Consider the following 19529-nt stretch of genomic DNA (forward strand, 5'->3'; position numbering starts at 1 on the left):
ATTTAAGAAACAAATTAAAGAAATAAAATAAAAAAAACTCACTGTTCAAAAGACTGGCAACGTTTCAGTTTTGGTTATTAATGCAGAATGACTTTTATAAAGCGTAGCAGACCGTTCCAGAAAACAGAATGCATAGAGTACAATAATAGTTCATTGTGAAATGGAAATAACCTTCATGAAGTATATTTGTCATCCCTATAACCCCCCCTCCCACACAAAAAAAATGGAAGCAACACAAAAGACTGAGAATTTGTAGTTTGAGCATTTCACATCTTTATTTCTGTAGTTTATTTTAACAATGTGGTGGCACCCAGGTCTACAGTCTTTCCAAAAACGTGCACAAAAGATTTATTTCCTGCAAATAATACAAAATAAATTCTGACTTCAGCAAAGAGCAGGAAACTAGTGTTAACCAATTTAAACACCCTTTTCTTTGTCTTAGTTTCAGCTTAATAACGATCATCCATAATATTAGTTTCAGCTTAATAACGATCATCCACAATATCTTAGTTTCTCTCCTCACACTTAGACACACACGCCTGTCATTATTCAGGATTCGATCCCCTTTGGTAGTTAAAAAAAATATTTCCTCCATTTAAAACAAATATTGCAACTTTTTTTTTGTGGTATTATCTTTAAAGAAAAATGAGGATCGTCCTCTCTGCTTCCTAGCCCTCGAGCAGAACCCCAACAACCTCCCAACCCCAGCAATATAGCCGGCATCCCAAATGGCACCCTCATTACGTTAATAGTGCACTACATAGGAACTATTGTGCAATTTGGGACACATCCTGAACATATGACATGGGGTAAAAGGGAAGATAGAAAAATAGGAATGACAAGGAAACAAAAAAAAGGTTAAGGTGAAATGTGTTTGTACGCGGGTTTTAAAGTATTTTCCATTAATGCAATATCCACGTCTTCTAGTACTGTTAGAGATATGTCATACCCAAAATACCAGCACAAGCTCCACGTTTCCCCCGTTGGTGACAAACATTAAATCAAGGTGAGTTTTTGCAGATATTCAACGGATGAAATGAATAGGGGAGGGGTTTAAATATGCAGGGGGAAAAAAAACAGTCAATCTATTTTTATTTTAGAGACTTTTATTTTTTTTATCCTTTTCATTTTTAAAAGAAAAAAAAAAATCTACCTTTTACAGAATTAAACCTTCAGATTATTCTCCTCTATCTAGTCTTTTGTGACAGTGTAAAGACAGACAAGGAGAGCTTTCATTCCCCCAAAAAATAACATTATCTAAGAATAAATCATTAAAAAAACTTTCAACAGGGGCTCAAAGGGACTTAAAACCAAATAGTTTTCTTTATAAAAACAATGAATGCAGATAAACAAATGATAAATTTTAAATGGGTGGGGTGATTTTTAAACGACAAAAAAAAAATAAAACTATGTTGGATAGTTGCATTGACCACTTTAAAGGAGAGAGCTGAGTGATGGAGCGATGAGTGGTAAAAGGTAAAATGTGGGGGGGGTTTAGTGCAGATCACATCTATGCAGAGTTCTATCAGTTGGTCGCCAGTCCTGTTGCTTCAGATGAGAGCCTGGAGAGAGACACACATTGAGAGATCGAAGGGGGAGAGAATAAGCCAAGCTGTGTGTTTCAAAATCAGACACGATAAAACCTTTTTTACAATTTAAAACTTTTACAAACTCACCGAAGCTTCTTACAATTCACTATGCAAAACATGTACCCAATAGCAACAAACCCACTCTGTTGATTAAAATACAAAATCAGCTGAGAGGATCCCATTTCCTTGACATCACATCCTAAGTAACAATTTATTCAACTTCTTTCCTATACTGTGAATTGTTGTCGCTGACCTCTGAATTGTTGTCGCTGACCTCTGGCCAGTACTAAAAGGATTGTAAAGCAGCGGTGAGCAGCAGTCGAGCTGGCCATGCAGTCGGTCTATGGCTCGATTCAATCATTCTAAAACTACTTTAGTTACGAAGACATCAATTTCCTGAAGTCGTAGAGGTCCAATGACCCAAAATGAGGAGGGTGATTTAAATTAGATACCCGAGGATAAACTATTAAAAGTGATCATGACACCCAGTGAGACTACTTGAACATCCAACATGTTACACTAAACGTGTTAAAATCAAGGATATCAGCATTACAATAAAACAGTTTACAACAAATGTAACGAGCTACCACATATTACCCAGGTATGGCAAACATTCATATTCCCATCTTTTCCCCAGAATAAATTCAATCCAGTTTGAGATCTTAATAGAAAGACGACATGAGGTGTTACCTGAAAACCAACCAGAAGCTTCTAGTCAATAAGTTAGTCTGAGAACAGAGTGTCCATGCTGATGCAGTGTCTTTAGACAGAAAGATCAGGGACAAACCAAGCAGTGGGACCCACAACACATGGGGACGAGACCTCAGGCCACATCTGGGCATTTAGCTTTTTTGTGTGTGGCTTTTATACTTTAAAAGTTAAGAAGCATGATGCACAGCCAGGTACAACAGTAGAGCAAGACCCAGTACAGACAATACTAAGCTTGACTACATCCCAAATAGCACCCTATTCCGCATAGGGCCCTGGTCAAAAGTAGAGCACTATACAGGAAATAGAGTGTCATTTGGGACGTACTTAATGTCTGTAGTGTTAGTAAGGGGAAAGCCTTCGCCTCTTAGACTTGGAACCCAGCTCTGGGGAGAGCTTTGGCTCGGGATTGGCTGAGTGGAGGGCCAGGAGGGGGAGGGGCTTAAGACTGAGCAGACTGGAGACACAGGGGATAGTAGGGGAGTCAGAGGAGGGAGTGTCTGGAGGAACCAACAAGGACAGAGAGATGGAGGAAGGGGGCGCCAAACAGGAGGAAGAAGAGGAGGAGGAGGAGGAAGAAGCAGTAGAGGAAGTAGCAGCAGGAGAGGAGGTGGTAGTAGTGGAGAGAAGAGGAGGGCAGAGGAGGCTGGTGCTGTGGGTCTGTTCGGGGTTCGAGGAGGAGGGTTTAGAGGACTCTACGCTGTAGAAACAACAGAGACAAGGAAAAAGAGGGACAGTCGGGACGGGTTACAGGGAAGGCTGGTGAGTATGAAGGGAGAGATGAGGGTTGGGGAACAGACTGACAGTCAGGGAGGGGGATGAGGGGGGGGGGGGGGGTGAGAGTCTGATAGACAACTAGGCATAGCAGCCGTCAGTGAGTACACGGGAAGATGACATCATCAGAAGTCTGACTCATGTTTCTAGAGACAGTGTGCGTGTTTGACACGGACAACGCTGCAGCCGGACTGCACAGAGTCGCTGATCTACAAATCACCTTGAATCCCAAATAGCTTCTCATTATGTGATCAAGATTAATGATTATGTTCACTGTCTTGTTGAAAACTGATGCCCTCAAAAAAACCACACTGAACTATTCAGCAGAGAGCCAGTACAATAACAGTACATGATATAGAGGTTGGTGTTGGGAGGTTAGGCAGTGAGTCGAACACAAAACACATTGTACTGTATTGCTGGGAGGCGCCCAAATGTCAACGGCCCAAGTACAGTGGTGCGGGGTAGTGGGTTGATACCAGAAAGGGTATGGTAGAATACTGGGTTAGTCCAGTTCTGGAGAGCTGCAGGCTTCTGTTCCAACCCAACTCTGTGTTAGTTAGTGTTGGGCTGGATCAAAAGCCTGCTCCACCAATCAAGACCAGAAACTAAAAGTCAAGAATGTCCCAGAACCCAAAGTCCACCGGTTGGAGGATTCCAGGAATCAGGATGGAAACATGCAGGGAGTCATCCAACTGGGAAACCTCCATCCTAGGAACTTTGGGAAGGTTTCTGGAATTTTGCAACGGCCAAGTGGATCTATCCCTGACTCTAGGACAACAGATTGGTATTTGATGTAACTGTGATGTTGGGTCTGACCTGGCGTTGATGAGGTACTCTGCCAGGCTGATGGAGGCAGCAGAACCAGTGATGGTGACCTGTCTGTCTGCAGAGCCCTCCACGGGGTTGGCGATCTTTATCTGGGCACCCGACATCTGACGGATCTCATTGATCTTAGAACCCTGGCGACCAATTATGCAGCCAATCAACTAGAGGGAGGGGAGGAACAGGAAATCAGTTAAGCTAATCAACTAGAGGGAGGGGGGAACAGGAAATCAGTTAAGCCAATCAACTAGGAGGGGGGGACAGGAAATCAGTTAAGCCAATCAACTAGAGGGAGGGAGGGGAACAGGAAATCAGTTAAGCCAATCAACTAGAAAGAGAACCAGGAAGTCAAATAAGCCAACCTACTAGAATGTATTTGATTGACAGTTTGAACAGTCCAACCACTTGATTGAAAATGGGCAGGTCAGAGTCGTCACCGTGGAAATACTTACATCATTTGGAATGGTCATCTCATGGGAGCTAGTTTGGGCAGAGGCATCCATCCCTCCTAAATCAACAAGACAAAAACACTAAAATGTATAAATAAACACAACCAGGACCAAGAGGAACATGGTACTATTCAGTATAAATATACACAACCAGGACCAAGAGGAACATGGCACTATTCAGTATAAATATACACAACCAGGACCAAGAGGAACATGGTACTCTTCAGTATAAATATACACAACCAGGACCAAGAGGAACATGGTACTATTCAGTATAAATAAACAACCAGGACCAAGAGGAACATGGCACTATTCAGTATAAATATACACAACCAGGACCAAGAGGAACATGGTACTATTCAGTATAAATATACACAACCAGGACCAAGAGGAACATGGCACTATTCAGTATAAATATACACAACCAGGACCAAGAGGAACATGGCACTATTCAGTATAAATATACACAACCAGGACCAAGAGGAACATGGCACTATTCAGTATAAATATACACAACCAGGACCAAGAGGAACATGGTACTCTTCAGTATAAATATACACAACCAGGACCAAGAGGAACATGGCACTATTCAGTATAAATAAACAACCAGGACCAAGAGGAACATGGTACTATTCAGTATAAATATACACAACCAGGACCAAGAGGAACATGGTACTATTCAGTATAAATAAACAACCAGGACCAAGAGGAACATGGCACTATTCAGTATAAATATACACAACCAGGACCAAGAGGAACATGGCACTATTCAGTATAAATATACACAACCAGGAGGAACATGGTACTATTCAGTATATTTAAACACCATTATTGTGGTGGCATGTTCATTGAAACAAAAATGTTAAAAACATCAGGTAAAGCCTTCGTCAAGGAGTTTGTTTCTATCAGGGTGAACCACTAACGATGGCCTAACAGTCAAAACATTTGACTTTCACGGCCTGTTGCCGCCATTAATTTAAAAAAATGTAAAGCATCAAATATCTGAGTGAAACCTACTGCTGGTCTCATTTTGGTCCGAACACACCAGTTCTGAGTGCAGTGGTTTACAGAAACTTTGAACTTTATTTCTACAAAACGATTGTATGGTCAAGTCCCTAGTACCTTGGAAGCCCGGGTTGTTGGGGCCCATGGGAAAGGGGCTCTGCTGCATGGCCAGCTGGTGTAGTTTGGTGAGCTGTGGAGAGATAGAGGCAGAGGAAGACTGTGAGGGCAAGAGAGGGGGCAGGGAGGAGAGAAACGGGAAATGAAAGAGACATGGTCAGTACAGAAACCATTTCATTCACTACAACATTCGTTCATCATTTAGACATGTATAATAGTAGATGAGGTCGTGCTCATTAGGTACCAAACAGCATGAAACAGGGACAAGAGGGACACCTACGTGAGAATGCTGTTCATTGACTACAGCTCAGTGTTCAACACCATAGTGCCCCTCAAAGCTCATCACTACGCTAAGGACCCTGGGACTAAACACCTCCCTCTGCAACTGGATCCTGGACTTCCTGACGTGTCCAATAAGAAATGCTAATTTACTATTGGCAAAACCTTTTGTTGCAATGCGTGGCATGCCCTAATGAACAAGAGCCAGTTGTCTTCACCAGTTAGCTCATCTTATCCTCAAACTGTTGCTCTAAAATGGCCGATTGTTGCGTGGCTTGGGGAATCATTCTTGGTTCTATTCATTTATAACCCATGGTCTTTCCACTGCAGCTCAGGAGAACTCGGGAGTCCGTTTGGAACGATGTCTTACAGTCTTCTGACGGATGGATAGGACAGAACGTATGTAGTCTCTCCTGGGCCCCGACCAAAACCAACCAGGCATAATCACCACAGTATCGCTGAGGCAGTAATACAAGGCTCCTCCTGAACTAACACCTCAATCCTAAACCCATAGTGATATGCTGAGGAGGTGAGTTGTCAATACACCAGCAAAACTGAAAATGCACTTGATGGTAGAGAGAGTAGAGATGGTAGAGAGGACAGGTAGAGATGGTAGAGAGGACAGGTAGAGAGTAGAGATGGTAGAGAGGACAGGTAGAGAGTAGAGATGGTAGAGAGGACAGGTAGAGAGTAGAGATGGTAGAGAGTAGAGATGGTAGAGAGGACAGGTAGAGAGTAGAGATGGTAGAGAGGACAGGTAGAGAGTAGAGATGGTAGAGAGGACAGGTAGAGAGTAGAGATGGTAGAGAGGACAGGTAGAGAGTAGAGAGGACAGGTAGAGAGTAGAGAGGACAGGTAGAGTAGAGATGGTAGAGAGGACAGGATAGGGAACATATTGGAGGACAGTGAGAGTAGATGACATGGTAGGTCAGGGAGGATAGGGAACATGGTAGGTCAGGGAACATATTGGAGGACAGGTAGAGTAGAGGACATGGTAGGTCAGGGAGGACAGGGAACATAATGAAGGACAGGTAGAGTAGAGGACATGGTAGGTCAGGGAACATATTGGAGGACAGGTAGGGTAGAGGACATGGTAGGTCAGGGAACATATTGGAGGACAGGTAGGGTAGAGGACATGGTAGGTCAGGGAACATATTGGAGGACAGGTAGGGTAGAGGACATGGTAGGTCAGGGATACAGGAAGCATCAATGGAAAGGTGACAACAGAACATCACTTACGTCTGGCTGGGGTATGGCGTGTTGTCCTTGAACTGCGTACGCCTGAAACAACAACAACGAGTTCACAGGCATTCCATCAACATCTTGACACAGAGCGTCCCAAATGGAACACTACTCACTTCAGTGCACTACTACAAATCAAACTTTAGTCACATGCGCCAAATACAACAGGTGTAGACCTTACAGTGAAATTCTTACTTACAAGCCCCTAACCAACAGCGCAGGTTAAAAAAAAATACAGATAAGAATAAGAAATAAAAGTAACAAGTAATTAAAGAGCAGCAGTAAAACAACAATAACTAGACTATATACAGGGGGTACTGGTACAGAGTCAATGTGGAGGCTATATACAGGGGGGTACCGGTGCAGAGTCAATGTGGAGACTATATACAGGGGGTACCGGTACAGAGTCAATGTGGAGGCTATATACAGGGGGTACCGGTGCAGAGTCAATGTGGAGACTATATACAGGGGGTACCGGTACAGAGTCAATGTGGAGGCTATATACAGGGGGGTACCGGTACAGAGTCAATGTGGAGGCTATATACAGGGGGGTACCGGTACAGAGTCAATGTGGAGGCTATATACAGGGGGTACCGGTACAGAGTCAATGTGGAGGCTATATACAGGGGGTACCGGTACAGAGTCAATGTGGAGGCTATATACAGGGTGTTACGGTACAGAGTCAATGTGGAGGCTATATACAGGGTGTTACGGTACAGAGTCAATGTGGAGGCTATATACAGGGTGTTACGGTACAGAGTCAATGTGGAGGCTATATACAGGGGGTACCGGTACAGAGTTAATGTGGAGGCTATATACAGGGGGTACCGGTACAGAGTCAATGTGGAGGCTATATACAAGGTGTTACGGTACAGAGTCAATGTGGAGGCTAAAAACAGGGGGTACCAGTACAGAGTCAATGTGGAGACTATATACAGGGGGGTACCGGTACAGAATTAATGTGGAGGCTATATACAGGGGGGTACCGGTACAGAGTCAATGTGGAGGCTATATACAGGGGGTACCGGTACAGAGTCAATGTGGAGGCTATATACAGGGTGTTACGGTACAGAGTCAATGTGGAGGCTATATACAGGGTGTTACGGTACAGAGTCAATGTGGAGGCTATATACAGGGGGTACCGGTACAGAGTCAATGTGGAGGCTCTATACAGGGGGTACCGGTACAGAGTCAATGTGGAGGCTATATACAGGGGGTACCGGTACAGAGTCAATGTGGAGGCTATATACAGGGGGTACCGGTACAGAGTCAATGTGGAGGCTATATACAGGGGGTACCAGTACAGAGTCAATGTGGAGGCTATATACAGGGTGTACCGGTACAGAGTCAATGTGGAGGCTATATACAGGGTGTTACGGTACAGAGTCAATGTGGAGGCTATATACAGGGTGTTACGGTACAGGGTCAATGTGGAGGCTCTATACAAGGGGTACCGGTACAGAGTCAATGTGGAGGCTATATACAGGGTGTTACGGTACAGGGTCAATGTGGAGGCTATATACAGGGGGTACCGGTACAGAGTCAATGTGTGGGGGCACCGGTTAGTTGAGGTAATATGTACATGTAGGTAGAGTAATTAAAGTGATTATGCGTAGGTGTAAAAGAGGGGGAGATGGGAGGGGTGCAATGCAAATAGTCTGGGTAGCCATTTGATTAGATGTTCAGGAGTCTTATGGCTTGGGGGGGTAGAACCTGTTTAGAAGCCTCTTGGACCTAGACTTGGCGCTCCGGTACCGCTTGCCGTGCGGTAGCAGAGAGAACAGATTATAGGGCCCTGTGGATCCTAATCAAAAGTATTGAAATACAGAGAATAGGGTTCTGTTTGGGAAACTCACATACTACCACCACCTCTGAACTGTCTTAACCACATGCTGAAGTCTTGAACAAATTATCCACATTCATCTGGAAACATTTATTTTAAAGAGATATTAAAGCAAATCAACAACAGCGACAGATAACTAAAATATTTTCATTCTTATTCTATTCACTGCCTAGCAGAGATCTTTAGGGATTCAACTCATTCTCCCAGTGGGTGGAGGGAGAGAGAGAGCTCTACTCTGGTTTCTATCCACTAGAGTAGCCATCACTAACACCAGTGGGTGGAGGGAGAGAGAGCTCTACTCTGGTTTCTATCCACTAGAGTAGCCATCAGTAACACCAGTGGGTGGAGGGAGAGAGAGAGCTCTACTCTGGTTTCTATCTACTAGAGTAGCCATCAGTAACACCGGTGGGTGGAGGGAGAGAGAGAGAGAGCTCTACTCTGGTTTCTATCTACTAGAGTAGCCATCAGTAACACCAGTGGGTGGAGGGAGAGAGAGAGAGCTCTACTCTGGTTTCTATCCACTAGAGGAGCCATCAGTAACACCAGTGGGTGGAGGGAGAGAGAGAGCTCTACTCTGGTTTCTATCCACTAGAGTAGCCATCAGTAACACCAGTGGGTGGAGGGAGAGAGAGAGAGAGCTCTACTCTGGTTTCTATCCACTAGAGTAGCCATCAGTAACACCAGTGGGTGGGTGGAGGGAGAGAGAGAGCTCTACTCTGGTTTCTATCTACTAGAGTAGCCATCAGTAACACCGGTGGGTGGAGGGAGAGAGAGAGAGAGCTCTACTCTGGTTTCTATCTACTAGAGTAGCCATCAGTAACACCAGTGGGTGGAGGGAGAGAGAGAGAGCTCTACTCTGGTTTCTATCCACTAGAGGAGCCATCAGTAACACCAGTGGGTGGAGGGAGAGAGAGAGCTCTACTCTGGTTTCTATCCACTAGAGTAGCCATCAGTAACACCAGTGGGTGGAGGGAGAGAGAGAGAGCTCTACTCTGGTTTCTATCCACTAGAGTAGCCATCAGTAACACCAGTGGGTGGGTGGAGGGAGAGAGAGCTCTACTCTGGTTTCTATCCACTAGAGTAGCCATCAGTAACACCAGTGGGTGGAGGGAGAGAGAGAGCTCTACTCTGGTTTCTATCTACTAGAGTAGCCATCAGTAACACCGGTGGGTGGAGAGAGAGAGAGAGCTCTACTCTGGTTTCTATCTACTAGAGTAGCCATCAGTAACACCGGTGGGTGGAGGGAGAGAGAGAGCTCTACTCTGGTTTCTATCTACTAGAGTAGCCATCAGTAACACCGGTGGGTGGAGGGAGAGAGAGAGAGCTCTACTCTGGTTTCTATCCACTAGAGTAGCCATCAGTAACACCGGTGGGTGGAGGGAGAGAGAGAGAGCTCTACTCTGGTTTCTATCCACTAGAGTAGCCATCAGTAACACCAGTGGGTGGAGGGAGAGAGAGCTCTACTCTGGTTTCTATCTACTAGAGTAGCCATCAGTAACACCAGTGGGTGGAGGGAGAGAGAGAGAGCTCTACTCTGGTTTCTATCCACCATCAGTAACACCAGTGGGTGGAGGGAGAGAGAGAGAGCTCTACTCTGGTTTCTATCCACTAGAGTAGCCATCAGTAACACCAGTGGGTGGGTGGAGGGAGAGAGCTCTACTCTGGTTTCTATCCACTAGAGTAGCCATCAGTAACACCAGTGGGTGGAGGGAGAGAGAGAGAGCTCTACTCTGGTTTCTATCTACTAGAGTAGCCATCAGTAACACCAGTGGGTGGAGGGAGAGAGAGAGCTCTACTCTGGTTTCTATCTACTAGAGTAGCCATCAGTAACACCAGTGGGTGGAGGGAGAGAGAGCTCTACTCTGGTTTCTATCCACTAGAGTAGCCATCAGTAACACCAGTGGGTGGAGGGAGAGAGAGAGCTCTACTCTGGTTTCTATCCACCATCAGTAACACCAGTGGGTGGAGGGAGAGAGAGAGAGCTCTACTCTGGTTTCTATCCACTAGAGTAGCCATCAGTAACACCAGTGGGTGGGTGGAGGGAGAGAGAGAGCTCTACTCTGGTTTCTATCCACTAAAGTAGCCATCACTAACACCAGTGGGTGGAGGGAGAGAGAGCTCTACTCTGGTTTCTATCCACTAGAGTAGCCATCACTAACACCAGTGGGTGGAGGGAGAGAGAGAGCTCTACTCTGGTTTCTATCCACTAGAGGAGCCATCAGTAACACCAGTGGGTGGAGAGAGAGAGAGCTCTACTCTGGTTTCTATCTACTAGAGTAGCCATCAGTAACACCAGTGGGTGGAGGGAGAGAGAGAGAGCTCTACTCTGGTTTCTATCTACTAGAGTAGCCATCAGTAACACCGGTGGGTGGAGGGAGAGAGAGAGCTCTACTCTGGTTTCTATCCACTAGAGTAGCTATCAGTAACACCAGTGGGTGGAGGGAGAGAGAGAGCTCTACTCTGGTTTCTATCCACTAGAGTAGCCATCAGTAACACCAGTGGGTGGAGGGAGAGAGAGAGCTCTACTCTGGTTTCTATCTACTAGAGTAGCCATCAGTAACACCAGTGGGTGGAGGGAGAGAGAGAGCTCTACTCTGGTTTCTATCCACTAGAGTAGCCATCAGTAACACCAGTGGGTGGAGGGAGAGAGAGAGAGCTCTACTCTGGTTTCTATCCACTAGAGTAGCCATCAGTAACACCGGTGGGTGGAGGGAGAGAGAGCTCTACTCTGGTTTCTATCCACTAGAGTAGCCATCAGTAACACCGGTGGGTGGAGGGAGAGAGAGAGCTCTACTCTGGTTTCTATCCACTAGAGTAGCCATCAGTAACACCGGTGGGTGGAGGGAGAGAGAGAGAGCTCTACTCTGGTTTCTATCCACTAGAGTAGCCATCAGTAACACCGGTGGGTGGAGGGAGAGAGAGCTCTACTCTGGTTTCTATCTACTAGAGTAGCCATCAGTAACACCAGTGGGTGGATGGAGAGAGAGAGCTCTACTCTGGTTTCTATCTACTAGAGTAGCCATCAGTAACACCAGTGGGTGGAGGGAGAGAGAGAGCTCTACTCTGGTTTCTATCTACTAGAGTAGCCATCAGTAACACCGGAGGGTGGAGAGAGAGAGAGAGCTCTACTCTGGTTTCTATCTACTAGAGTAGCCATCAGTAACACCGGAGGGTGGAGAGAGAGAGAGAGCTCTACTCTGGTTTCTATCTACTAGAGTAGCCATCAGTAACACCGGTGGGTGGAGAGAGAGAGAGAGAGCTCTACTCTGGTTTCTATCCACTAGAGTAGCCATCAGTAACACCAGTGGGTGGAGGGAGAGAGAGAGCTCTACTCTGGTTTCTATCCACTAGAGTAGCCATCAGTAACACCAGTGGGTGGAGGGAGAGAGAGAGAGCTCTACTCTGGTTTCTATCCACTAGAGGAGCAGACAAGCATTTTGCTACACCAGCAATAACATCTACTAAACATATGTGACCAATAACATTTCATGATCAGACAGACAGACAGACAGACACAGACAGACACAGACAGACAGACAGACAGACAGACAGACAGACAGACAGACAGACAGACAGACAGACCCATCAGTAGCATAACAAAGCCTGGGGAAAGTATCGTACTTGGAGGTGAAAAGCCAAAAATCAATAAAACAATTTTGATTAAATTTCCCAGTAAAAATATAAAAAGGACAGATAACAGATCACCTACACGTTGTTTTCTTCTCTAAGCAACCCCGTCCCCTTTCAAACAGGTTGATTAAATGATATTCTGAATTTGAGAAAAAATATATCAAACATACCTGTCCTCCGGCAAAGATGACAGGGGATCCTGAAGGTTTGGGTCGATATGGGATGGTGACCCCCTTAGGGGGAGACTGTAGGACACACAAGAGAAGAGAATCACAGAAGGACAACGGGTTTAATTCAACAACTGCTTTCAAAAACTTTTGTAGAATTGAGCAAGAGATACTATTACCAAAGAGAATGCAAGGGTAATTTCTCAATGAATAAAGTGTGTATTTACGATGAATTAAATAGATGATCTGAGGATATTACTTACACTTACCTCGAGCATAACTACACAGATCTGCTTGACACACTCGATAATGGACTGGGGCGTCCCTGCGATAGTGATGGCCCGTTCTGTAGAGTTAGGAAGCATGTCGCCTGCCACCTGTACCTGAGCACCTGTCGACTAGAGAGGACAGAGAGGACAGAGAGAGAGAACGAGAGAGGACAGAGAGAGAGAGAGAGAGCGAGAGAGGACAGAGAGAGAGAGAGAGCGAGAGAGGACAGAGAGAGAGAGCGAGAGAGGACAGAGAGAGAGAGCGAGAGAGAGAGAGAGGACAGAGAGAGAGAGAGAGGACAGAGAGAGAGAGAGAGGACAGAGAGAGGACAGAGGACAGAGAGAGAGGACAGAGGACAGAGAGAGAGGACAGAGGACAGAGGGAGAGGACAGAGAGAGAGAGAGAGAGGACAGAGAGAGAGAAGGAGGACAGAGAGGCAGGTTGACTGGTCTGGACTTTATTTGCTACAATTTGCAAATAGCCTTCTAAGTTCAACAAAGTTGTCTTATTGATTTTTGCCTTTTCACCTCCAAGTATGATACTTTCCCCAGACTTTGTTGTTTTTATGTTACTGATGGTGGATAGAAACCAGAGTAGAGCTCTCTCTATCCCTCCACCCACTGGTGTTACTGATGGCTACTCTAGTGGATAGAAACCAGAGTAGAGCTCTCTCTCTCTCTCCACCCACCGGTGTTACTGATGGCTACTCTAGTGGATAGAAACCAGAGTAGAGCTCTCTCTCTCTCTCCCTCCACCCACCGGTGTTACTGATGGCTACTCTAGTGGATAGAAACCAGAGTAGAGCTCTCTCTCTCCCTCCACCCACCGGTGTTACTGATGGCTACTCTAGTGGATAGAAACCAGAGTAGAGCTCTCTCTCTCTCTCCCTCCCTCCACCCACTGGTGTTACTGATGGCTACTCTAGTGGATAGAAACCAGAGTAGAGCTCTCTCTCTCCCTCCACCCACCGGTGTTACTGATGGCTACTCTAGTGGATAGAAACCAGAGTAGAGCTCTCTCTCTCCATCCACCCACTGGTGTTACTGATGGCTACTCTAGTGGATAGAAACCAGAGTAGAGCTCTCTCTCTCCCTCCACCCACCGGTGTTACTGATGGCTACTCTAGTGGATAGAAACCAGAGTAGAGCTCTCTCTCTCCCTCCACCCACCGGTGTTACTGATGGCTACTCTAGTGGATAGAAACCAGAGTAGAGCTCTCTCTCTCTCCCTCCACCCACCGGTGTTACTGATGGCTACTCTAGTAGATAGAAACCAGAGTAGAGCTCTCTCTCTCCCTCCACCCACCCACTGGTGTTACTGATGGCTACTCTAGTGGATAGAAACCAGAGTAGAGCTCTCTCCCTCCACCCACCGGTGTTACTGATGGCTACTCTAGTAGATAGAAACCAGAGTAGAGCTCTCTCTATCCCTCCACCCACTGGTGTTACTGATGGCTACTCTAGTGGATAGAAACCAGAGTAGAGCTCTCTCTCCCTCCACCCACTGGTGTTACTGATGGCTACTCTAGTAGATAGAAACCAGAGTAGAGCTCTCTCTATCCCTCCACCCACTGGTGTTACTGATGGCTACTCTAGTGGATAGAAACCAGAGTAGAGCTCTCTCTCTCCCTCCACCCACTGGTGTTACTGATGGCTACTCTAGTGGATAGAAACCAGAGTAGAGCTCTCTCTCTCCCTCCACCCACCGGTGTTACTGATGGCTACTCTAGTGGATAGAAACCAGAGTAGAGCTCTCTCTCCCTCCACCCACTGGTGTTACTGATGGCTACTCTAGTGGATAGAAACCAGAGTAGAGCTCTCTCTCTCCCTCCACCCACCGGTGTTACTGATGGCTACTCTAGTGGATAGAAACCAGAGTAGAGCTCTCTCTATCCCTCCACCCACCGGTGTTACTGGGAGAATGAGTTGAATCCCTAAAGATCTCTGCCAGGCAGTGAATAAGTCACATAAGAATTTAAACATTTAGCTATTATAATCTGTCAGTGTTTTCGATTGCTTTAATCTCTCTTTAAAATGTATTATACAAATATATTTTATGTATGGTGTTGATAATTTCCTGATAATGTAGTCTGATACTTTTTAATTGAGATTCTATATCGATTGTGTTTCAAGTGATGACCAGGGGTCAGTTGTTGGATTCTACCTCTCGTATTTCTTTGATCTTGCAGCCTCCCTTGCCGATGAGGGAGCCACACTGGCTGGCTGGCACCACGATGCGCAGGGTGACCGGGGGCTTGCTGGTGGCCGTGCTGTTCGTCATAGAGCTGCTGATGTCCTGGGAGACAAAAATATATATATATATAGAGTTATTACTTACTCTCCAGCTCCACTTTTAACCTCAATGGCCGATGGATGTGAGGTGTTCAGTCACTGAGGACAACTATAACTTCAAATACAAAAACAGATAGTTAAAAACATTTTATAATTAACTTCCATTTTTCTTAAAAGAGTAGCTGAACACGTCTTCAGTCTGTTCATCTATCCTGCACCTTGGCTGGACTGAGGAAGCAACATCATATTTGCTACAGACGCCATAATGACAAATGAACAGTTTGTCCGATAGTACAGTGTTATCACAACTTACCTCTTCCAGTTTTTCGATGATCATGGAGAATGCTTTGAAGATGGCGGTGGTGGGGCCTGCCAGAGTGATGATCCTCTCAGGACAGTTCCCCTCGGAGATGTTGATGCGAGCCCCGCTCTGGACACCACAGGGGAGGAGACGAGAAAGTAGGCAATTAGGAAAAATTTTACTTTCTAGAGGCAGCAACTGCACAAACAAAAAACATGTCTGTGCTTCTCACCTCTTCTCTCATCTTCTTCACAGATTCACCTTTCTTGCCAATGATGCTTCCGACTTCCTAAAAGAGAAAAAGATGAATTTTTAAAAATCATTCAAATCAAAGTTTATTTGTCACAGTGAAATGCTTACTTACAAGCCCTTAACCAAAAATGCAGTTAAAAAAAAAAAGGTATTCGGTAAACAATAGATAAGTAAAGAAATAAAAAAATAAAAAATGACAGTGAAAATAACAGTAGTGAGGCTATATACAGGGTGTTACGGTACAGAGTCAATGTGGAGGCTATATACAGGGTGTTACGGTACAGAGTCAATGTGGAGGCTATATACAGGGGGGTACTGGTGCAGAGTCAATGTGGAGGCTATATACAGGGGGTACCGGTACAGAGTCAATGTGGAGGCTATATACAGGGGGTACCAGTACAGAGTCAATGTGGAGGCTATATACAGGGGGTACCGGTACAGAGTCAATGTGGAGGCTATATACAGGGTGTTACGGTACAGAGTCAATGTGGAGGCTATATACAGGGTGTTACGGTACAGAGTCAATGTGGAGGCTATATACAGGGGGGTACTGGTGCAGAGTCAATGTGGAGGCTATATACAGGGGGTACCGGTACAGAGTCAATGTGGAGGCTATATACAGGGTGTTACGGTACAGAGTCAATGTGGAGGCTATATACAGGGGGTACCGTTTCAGAGTCAATGTGGAGGCTATATACAGGGTCAATGTGGAGGCTATATACAGGGTGTTACGGTACAGAGTCAATGTGGAGGCTATATACAGGGGGTACCGGTACAGAGTCAATGTGGAGGCTATATTCAGGGTGTACCGGTAAAGAGTCAATGTGAAGGCTATATACAGGGGGTACCGGTACAGAGTCAATGTGGAGGCTATATACAGGGGGGTACTGGTGCAGAGTCAATGTGGAGGCTATATACAGGGGGTACCGGTACAGAGTCAATGTGGAGGCTATATACAGGGTGTTACGGTACAGAGTCAATGTGGAGGCTATATACAGGGTGTTACGGTACAGAGTCAATGTGGAGGCTATATACAGGGGGGTACTGGTGCAGAGTCAATGTGGAGGCTATATACAGGGGGTACCGGTACAGAGTCAATGTGGAGGCTATATACAGGGTGTTACGGTACAGAGTCAATGTGGAGGCTATATACAGGGGGTACCGTTTCAGAGTCAATGTGGAGGCTATATACAGGGTCAATGTGGAGGCTATATACAGGGTGTTACGGTACAGAGTCAATGTGGAGGCTATATACAGGGGGTACCGGTACAGAGTCAATGTGGAGGCTATATTCAGGGTGTACCGGTAAAGAGTCAATGTGAAGGCTATATACAGGGGGTACCGGTACAGAGTCAATGTGGAGGCTATATACAGGGGGGTACTGGTGCAGAGTCAATGTGGAGGCTATATACAGGGGGTACCGGTACAGGGTCAATGTGGAGGCTATATACAGGGTGTTACGGTACAGAGTCAATGTGGAGGCTATATACAGGGGGTACCGGTACAGGGTCAATGTGGAGGCTATATACAGGGTGTACCGGTACAGAGTCAATGTGGAGGCTATATACAGGGGGTACCGGTACAGAGTCAATGTGGAGACTATATACAGGGGGTACCGGTACAGAGTCAATGTGGAGGCTATATACAGGGGGTACCGGTACAGAGTCAATGTGGAGGGGGCACCGGTTACTCAAGCTAATTGAGGTAGTATGTACATGTAGGTATAGTTAAAGTGACTATGCATATGATAAACAGAGTTGCAGCGTAAAAGAGGAGTTAGTGGGGGGTTTGGTAATGTGAAAAGGGCACGTGGACCATTAATAACGGTGGTTTGGTGAAACATGCTTAAAATGGGTAACCTGGTCTGAGAGCTTAAGACTTGGGTTTGCTCCCCGAGCTTAATGTCTAAGAGGCTTTAGCTCAGTGGGCCAAAACATTCTAGTTACACCCTACTGTCCCCTGCTCTGGGAGGTCCACTCACCTTGCCGTGCATCAGCAATCTAATGGTGAGGGTGACATTGAGTCCTCCTTCAATCACACCGGAGTCCATAACTAGTACTGGATGGGAGAAGCTTTAGCTGAAAAGGTCAAAACTGAGGGTCTTTGGTCACAAAGATGGGATCTGGAGGTCAGACAAGAGAACAGTAAGACATTTTAGAATAGGATGAAGAGTATAGGGCTGAGGGACAAGCAGGAGAACAATTGAGTATAAAATGTGAGATCAGTGAACTGAATAGAATAGCTGGGTTTTGGTTTTTACCCATCAGGATTTGCACACTAACACCAAATAGTTAGCTGTATTGATCTTAATAAGAAACTTGATAGCATATTACTGTTTACAAGAGGGTTTCTTAAACTATGGGTCACAACACAATGTGGGCACTGGGCATGTAAGAGGTGGCGCACGGGTTACGAGAAAACATCTATAAATCACACGCCATTTAAAAAAATAAAGAATTGGGTCATGGGAGGACGTTACATTTTTCAATTGGGTCTCAAATAATTTCAGAACCCCCTGGTTTATAAGTAAGCTGCTGAAAAGCATCCAAATAAAGCCCGGTTTCTGTCAACAACAGCTGCTTTTAGTTCTAAACGGATTGCCATTATTATTATAAGAGGGGAAATAAATACATTTGCAAAAACAAGAATGTAGTCAAGAACTCCATGGTAGTGTCGTGTGGAGTTGAGATATGATTAGCAAACAAGAAATGGGGCCTTCTAGTGAGGCTGCTACACGCATGATTATTATTAGTACTGTATCATGATTCATGCACAGTAACTTGCCTTGAGACTAAAAGTAACAATCTAACTTCGGTAGAGTGGTCATCATAGCAATGATTCATGTCCATGTGCATCTTTAAGTTTGCTAGTAACTTAGCACATTGCCTGCTACCTACATAGAGATACATCTCGCTAGCTAGCATGTTAGGCTAACTAACAAGCTGGTTAATGGTCCCCTTCCCGAGAGTGAATCCCGAGCGAAACAAACTTGTTGTTCAAGTTCGTGAATTAATAGACAATGTGTCCGATTACTTGGCTGCAATGAATTCAAATTTCACGCATAAATATGTGCATGCATTTGCCGGCCGGCCGGCGCCCTCCGTGCTAGCGGTATGACCTAGCATAGCATACTACCTGGGTGGCTAGCAGCCGTGTGTGGAGCATGTGGACCTGTATCGTTTCAATGACTGTCCATTTCACGTTCACGCTACAAAATGTTTCAAGAATATACATTGGTTTCATTTCGACTACACACACACCCTAACACGGATCTTTTATAAATAGACACGGGTAAATAGCAGCTAATTGGAGTGATAAATAAGATCGTGCTGGTTGTATTATGAGCTGCGTGCAAGTACTGCGGCCTGGCACATTGACGTGAAGCCTGGCTGTGCTACCAGCTAGCCTGATGCAAGATGCGCCTTTCACCTTTTATCACACACACGTGTATATATAGATAGATATGAAATGTTCCTACCTGATCCGTGTTGAGATGTGTTGTCGGGGGGAGGGTGGGGTAGAAGGGGAGAGGTTCGGGAGGGTAGAAACCCAGGGGAGAGTTTTAAAAGGATTCGGGGAAGAGGGAAGAGTGATAGCGTGAGATCGAGCGCTCCACTGCTTTACACAAAGACAACAGAAGTAAAAACGTCTGAACTTCCCCCTTTCCCCCCTTTTCCCTCCCACGCTACGATAAACCCGCCTATCTGGTTCCCGTGAAACGAACTGCGCACAGAGGTACGGTCGGTAACAGTCAATGTGCTGTTCACGTTACAATGTAACAAACTTACTC

The 19529-nt window shown here is 45.5% G+C and overlaps 1 protein-coding gene across 11 annotated transcripts; it reads right to left on the reverse strand.

The window, feature by feature from the left end:
• Window positions 1–250: 250 nt before the first annotated feature.
• Window positions 251–19421, reverse strand: LOC115207317 (poly(rC)-binding protein 2). Of its 11 annotated transcripts, none has more exons than XM_029774313.1 (12): window positions 19218–19412; window positions 17721–17861; window positions 15720–15776; window positions 15500–15616; window positions 15059–15190; window positions 12889–13023; window positions 12629–12703; window positions 6983–7024; window positions 5465–5537; window positions 4346–4407; window positions 3888–4057; window positions 251–1562 (listed from the first exon to the last, which is right to left on the reverse strand). In XM_029774313.1, the coding sequence occupies exons 2-12, from the start codon at window positions 17787–17789 to the stop codon at window positions 1526–1528; spliced, it is 969 nt and encodes a 322-aa protein (XP_029630173.1). In that variant the 5' UTR covers window positions 17790–17861; window positions 19218–19412; the 3' UTR covers window positions 251–1525. The 11 variants fall into 11 exon arrangements, with proteins under 11 accessions (XP_029630173.1, XP_029630169.1, XP_029630176.1 ...); XM_029774309.1 differs by having other exon boundaries at window positions 5465–5564; window positions 19218–19411; XM_029774316.1 differs by having other exon boundaries at window positions 12895–13023; window positions 19218–19407.
• Between the last annotated feature and the right edge of the window lie 108 nt (window positions 19422–19529).

Source organism: Salmo trutta, chromosome 14, assembly GCF_901001165.1.
Source record: "Salmo trutta chromosome 14, fSalTru1.1, whole genome shotgun sequence".
Taxonomy (NCBI): Eukaryota; Metazoa; Chordata; class Actinopteri; order Salmoniformes; family Salmonidae; genus Salmo; species Salmo trutta.

Excerpts from the sequence above, each read along its gene's own strand:
- LOC115207317 (XM_029774309.1), bottom strand. The coding sequence starts at position 17,789 with ATGGACTCCGGTGTGATTGAAGGAGGACTCAATGTCACCCTCACCATT. Across the intron at positions 15,617-15,719 it reads TGAAGAAGATGAGAGAAGAG|AGCGGGGCTCGCATCAACAT; the intron begins GTGAGAAGCACA and ends TGTGGTGTCCAG. Across the intron at positions 12,704-12,888 it reads TAGTTATGCTCGAGGTAAGT|TCTCCCCCTAAGGGGGTCAC; the intron begins GTAAGTAATATC and ends TGTGTCCTACAG.